The sequence below is a fragment of the Salvia splendens genome, chromosome 17, assembly GCF_004379255.2.
Source record: "Salvia splendens isolate huo1 chromosome 17, SspV2, whole genome shotgun sequence".
Taxonomy (NCBI): domain Eukaryota; kingdom Viridiplantae; phylum Streptophyta; class Magnoliopsida; order Lamiales; family Lamiaceae; genus Salvia; species Salvia splendens.
In genome coordinates, this window is record NC_056048.1 from 24,799,608 (window position 1) to 24,805,607 (window position 6,000).

Here is a 6,000-nt window from a genome sequence, read left to right on the forward strand (position 1 = left end):
GTCTAGGACACAACCGCCGACACTAAAAGCTTGTTCAACGGCGACGGTGGAAGCGGGAACGGCGAATATCTCCTTAGCCATGATGGAGAGTATCGGAAACTCTTTGTCATGTGTTCCCCACCAATTAAGGACGTCAATTTGTTGAGTAGGAGGACCTGCATCTTGAAAAATAGAGCGCGATTCCAAATATATATCTAATTCACTAGTCGCTCTAGTCCTATTGGTTGTAGTACCGTATAGATCTTGCAATTGTGATACTACGTCGGGATCGATCATGACATTGGAAAAATCCCCTCCACCAAAATCAAATGTAGAAGGACTAGGAGGAGCACGTACCTGGTGAGCGGTGTTATACCGCATTTCATATTCCGCGTAGAGAGAACGAAGTGCACTATCTAACCTATGTTTGATTTCATCAACATCCGGAATACTTAGTTCGAAGCATTCTCCTCTTGTCAAGCCCATTTCGCGGAGTTGAGAAAAATCCAAAGCGTGCAAACAACCATAGTACATGTCTAAAATTTTATAAACACCATGCAACTTCCACTTTGGATCCAAGCATTTTGCAATCAAAAACACATTTGGAATACGTGAAAAATATTTTAACCATTTTTCAACCATGTAAAACAAAATAGCCTTCAACTCAACGAATTGAGTATTTTTCACACAAGTTTTAAAACCAATTGCCACATACATGCAATGCTCCAAAACGCGCACAGAAGTAGGATAATAAACACCGGATAACTCAACAGTGGCATTTTTGAAAGCGCGGAATAATCGAAATAAATCCATGCTGTGGTCCCAACAAGCGGGTATCAAAATCAAATCAGAAGGAACATGAGGACAACTTCTAAAAAAATCACATAAATACTCAATGTGGTTCAAAGTCGACTCCAACATATCATATGTCGAGTTCCACCGAGTTGAAACATCCAAACGAAAGTTGGTGTACCTGCATTGCTTACCATGACAATATCTCTTCCAAGCTCTACCAATAGGAGCTTTGTTATGAATCAACTTCACAGCAGTTCTAATAGGATCAACATACTTTTGCCACAAATCGATGGCATCTTGAACACACAAATTCAAAATATGGGCAATACATCGCACATGGAAATATTTACCATCAATAACAGGAGAACATGCACTGATTAAATCATCTATGCTAGCAGTGTTAGCGCTAGCATTGTCAAAACCAATAGAAAAAATTTTATTGATCAATTGAAATTCATTCAAAACTTGAATGATCAATTGAGCAATTGCTTGTGCAGTGTGTGGTGCGGGAAATTCCCGAAATGCAATCAAACGTTTGTTTAAAGTCCAACTGTGATCAACGAAATGCACCGTGATGCCCATATACGAATTTTTACAAAAACAATCAGTCCACACATCAGAACAAATAGAAACTTTATGCCCTAAGTTAATAATAAACGTACCTAATTGCGCCTTCTTTTCCATGCATTGTCGAACAACGGCTCGCGTCATTGAAGTTCGACTCAATTTTCTTGCAGCGGCATTATATACTTGCCGCATACTCGACTCAAAAGCATCGTTATCAAAAGCATTGAATGGAAAATGTTTCATAACGGCAAATCTAGACATCACATTAAGAGCATTTTTGTGATCATATTTCAAAAGAGTATTGCTACACATACCTGATGTTTGGGATGAACCCGTCGTCCCACTTCCGACTCCATGTTGAAAGTTGAGTTGAGTTTGGGTTGGAGCGATACCAAACTCGACCGGATGCGCTTTCTCCAGGTGACGGGTAAATGTACCGTACCCTCCACCCTTTCGGAATGTGTATACGTTTTCGCAATAGTTGCAATACACATTATAAGTGTTTGGATCGTTACTATCTTGTACCCTCTTGAAATGTTTCACGAAGATGTTTGAGGTTAAAGACCTTTCAGCTGGTCTAGGAGGTTGAGGAGGTTGTCCACGTCCACGACCACCACGACCACGCCGACTCCTTGGTGGTGGTGGGGGTGGCATTTCTTGAACCTCTTCTACCTCCTCCCCCTCCTCCTCGTCGTCATCATCATCATCATCATCGTCTTCATCAACATTCACGGGGGTTGGACTTTGTTGGGAATAGGCACCGCGACCGGGAGCACCACTACCGGTACCAACATAAGCATCGCCTTGGTATTGAGAGCGAGAGAGAGCAATAGCATGTGCCACATCTTGCTCTTCTCGAGCCTACAAAATAATATTTGTATTGTAAATACAAAATAAAATTATGAACAATAATGAAATGTAATTCAAAATTAATGAAATTAGTAGATAATAAATATTAACCTGCCACTCATCCATGTTCATTTGAGAAATTTCATCAATAACGGATCTCCGAGATGGCCTCTTGGCCTTTCCCTTTCCCTTATCAACACGACCTTCTCGGGATGAAGACATATTGGAATGGTATGTAGAAATGTAGAAATATGGAATAATATATTTTTTTTTGTTTTAGTAATTGAGAAAGAAAGACAACTTATAGAACTACGGGAACAAGTATAACTGTATAAGTGTATAACAATGCGTAATAAGAGTAGCAATTGCGTAATTAAATGGAAGCACAATAGCACAAATGAGAAATTGGAGACAAAGAGAGAGAATTGAGAGATTGAAGAGAGAAACTCTTATTAACACAAGAGTGGTGTGAATGTAAATGAGGATAGAGGGGGGTATTTATAGAAAAAAATGAGGGGGAAAATGGAAGAATTCGAATTTGAAATTTAAAAAAAAAAAAAAATTTGAATTTTCACAAAACCGGCGGTTTTGGCGGAAAACCGCCGGAACCGGCGGAACCGCCGGTTTCCGGGCCAAAACCGCCGGTTTCCGAAATAAAACCGCCGGTTCGGTCAACGAACCGTCTGCAAAAGCTGCTCCATTGTCGCCTCGTGCTCCGCGCCGCCTCGAAAGTCACTAAACCGGCGGTTAACCGCCGGTTAACCGCCGAAAAAACCGGCGGTTTCGACCGTTTTTTGAAGATCACCACCGGCCCTGCCTCGATTTCAGCGCCGGAACCGGCGGTTCCACGGTTAACCGCCGGTTCCGAACCGTCCCGAACCGCCGGTTCGGTGACGGTTCCGGTTCGAAATATCTTGAACCTGAACCGGACCGCGAACCGAATTGGGCCGGTTCCGGTTCGGGAATATTGCGCCGGTTCCGGTTCCGGTTCCGGAACCGCCGGTTCCGGTTCGGCGGTTAACCGCCGGAACCGGAACCGGTGGGCATGTCTAGGAGTAATATTTACCGAAAAGCAATTAAATCAAAATGTAATTATCTAATTACTGAAATTATTTATAATAAACATGTCCAGTAACTAAGGACTGGAACATAAAAATATATAAATAAATAACCACCATCTTCATAATAGAAACTGAAGAAAATATAAAAATAGAACAATAAAATTAATAATTTATTCTTATTAACAAAAAAATGGTTGCAGAGAGCTCTGCGCTGTTGGGAGGGTGGATTCTGCTGCTTGATTTGTGGGTTAGATTGTCGAATGATTCATACGACAACGGAAGAGACGAATTGGTGAAAGAGGTAACTTCAAAAATTGAGACCTTCAACGCTTAACAACTGAAAACCTTTTTTTTTCCCCCTTTTATTCCTGTGATAATTGTGTGGCACATGTACTGCTGTTATATCGTTTGTTCATAAAGACTTGTGTTGTATTATTGAGTTTAAATGGAGCTCATGTTGGTCGGTGTGCATATTAGCTGTTCGATGAAATGCCTAGCTGATTATGCTGTCAGAAACTGCTGTTATATCGTTTGTTCATAAAGACTTGTGTTGTATTACTGATTGTTTAGCATAGATAATTAATTGCCGAGGCAAGGTTCGACCATGCTCTTCCAAGTAGTGAGTTAGTCATGAATTTGTCTGGCTTACACTGATTTTGAGTTTGGTGATCTTAGATTTGTGCTTTATTTATTTTGATTAAAGTGATTGACGACAGTTGGAATGATATTACTTTTAGATTGAATAGGGCCATTGATAAAGTACTAAAAATATTTATTTTATTGAAATATTTGGTTGAATGGGGTTGTTGATAAACATCCGATACATTGGGTTGTAGCATTACTTTAGAAGTTATGGTGATGATATAGTGCCTTGCACCATTTGATCTCCCATTGCATCATTAGGGCAGCCCCAGGAATGTGCCATGGTTGCTTCTCTCTCCGCTTCGCAGCGAGGAGAAGTATGCTATTCCCTTCATTATCAATATGGTGAAACGCATATTCGAGGAGCTTTCTCTGCATCAGAAAATCAAACATATATTGATTCTATGCTTTAAAGTTTGATTATCGTTTCTAACAACGTTTGCCCAAACTGCAGATTTTTGCGTTACATCGCCAGTCGTTAGTCAGTAGTAGTAAGTGAGAAGCTAATACCAATGTCAAGAATAGCCTTTGTAACAAGATTAGCCAAGCAGTGTAACAAAATCAATGTCGAAAGAGCGGAGTCCCTCTCTTCTTGTTACAGTGTCATGCGATACTCCACAATCTCTTGCCAAAAGAATGAAGAATCAGCGGAGGACATTAGTCATTCCACGTCTCAGAATCAGATCAAAGGCATGGGAAGTGTGCCCCGTTGCCAAATAGGAGAAAACGTTCCAAGAAATGAAAAAAACAGCTTTCTGGTGACCACACTCATGGATCTCCCAGATAGCAAAGAAGCCGTGTACAGCGCCCTCGATGCTTGGGTTGCGTGGGAACGGGACTTCCCTATCGGGGCACTGAAAAATGTATTACTCGCTCTTGAGAAAGAGCAGCAGTGGCACAGGGTAGTTCAGGTAATCAAGTGGATGCTAAGCAAGGGACAGGGCACCACCAACGGGACATACGGCCAGCTGATTCATGCTTTGGATATGGGTAATCGAGTTGAGGAAGCGCAAGAGATTTGGAAGAAGAAACTCGCTTTTGATCTGCATTCGGTTCCGTGGAAACTGTGCAAGCTTGTGATCTCGATGTATTACAGGAACAAGATGCTCGAGGAGCTCGTGACACTATTCAAGGGGCTCGAGTCTTTTGACCGTAAGCCCCCAGAGAAATCGATAGTGCGGAAAGTGAGCAATGCATATGAGCTGCTGGGGTTGCCTGAGGAGAAGGAAAGAGTAATGGAGAAGTACAAGAATCTGTTTGTTGAATCTTCTAGAAAGAAAATCAGCCGCAGTGGTTCTCCCATAAAAGCTAGGCCAAGCCAAAAAGGGTAAGTTTAGGTCTGATGACCATTGCAATTAGGCCAGTTGAGAATTTTCCCTTTTGACCATGTCTTTGATTTTTGTATACTCTTTGATCATATCTTTGAGAAATTATCTAGGAACTTTGGATCAGTTGTTTTGTTCTTGTATTCTCCTTTACCAATTCAGAAATTCTCATTTCACTAGTTTTTCTTTCTTCCCCTTGGTTGAACTTTGACACACATTGGGTTATTATTTGACATCACATCCATGTTATTAGTATTTCTATACCAAACTATTGGAATGGTACAATCGAAAAATGAATGAAATTTGGTCCTTACTTAAAAGGCCCATGACCAAATTATTCATTGCAATCAACCAAACAAGTGCGAGATCAATGTATCATAAGAATGAACGAACTAATAAAGAAAACACAAATATGATTGTTTGATAGTACAAAATACTCTATGAAGTTCCCTTCAAATTGAGAAGATATAGTATTTCTTATTTTACCTTTTCAAAAAGGTAACTGAAAAAGGTAAATAAAAATAATTACCATATTTATCTTCTGTATGGAAAGAGGTAAAAATACATCATTGAAATTGAGAAATGTATAATAATACTTTTTCATTGGAGAATGAGTACACTTGTTTCTCTATTCACCTTTCTATAAGTGGTTTGTTAATCATAGCAACGTAAAACAAAATAAAATGAAATTATGGATATTAAAATTGAAGTTGGAAAAGCTAAAAAGACTATTTCGCCCTTTAAACAATATCCGGTGTCCATATTCCACAGCCTGTTTTGAA

The 6,000-nt window shown here is 40.0% G+C and overlaps 1 protein-coding gene across 1 annotated transcript; it reads left to right on the forward strand.

The window, feature by feature from the left end:
* Positions 1 to 3,374: 3,374 nt before the first annotated feature.
* On the forward strand, positions 3,375 to 5,371 carry LOC121773507 (pentatricopeptide repeat-containing protein At4g18975, chloroplastic-like). Its single transcript, XM_042170382.1, has 2 exons — positions 3,375 to 3,552; positions 4,348 to 5,371. The coding sequence occupies exon 2, from the start codon at positions 4,406 to 4,408 to the stop codon at positions 5,222 to 5,224; it is 819 nt and encodes a 272-aa protein (XP_042026316.1). The 5' UTR covers positions 3,375 to 3,552; positions 4,348 to 4,405; the 3' UTR covers positions 5,225 to 5,371.
* Positions 5,372 to 6,000: the final 629 nt, after the last annotated feature.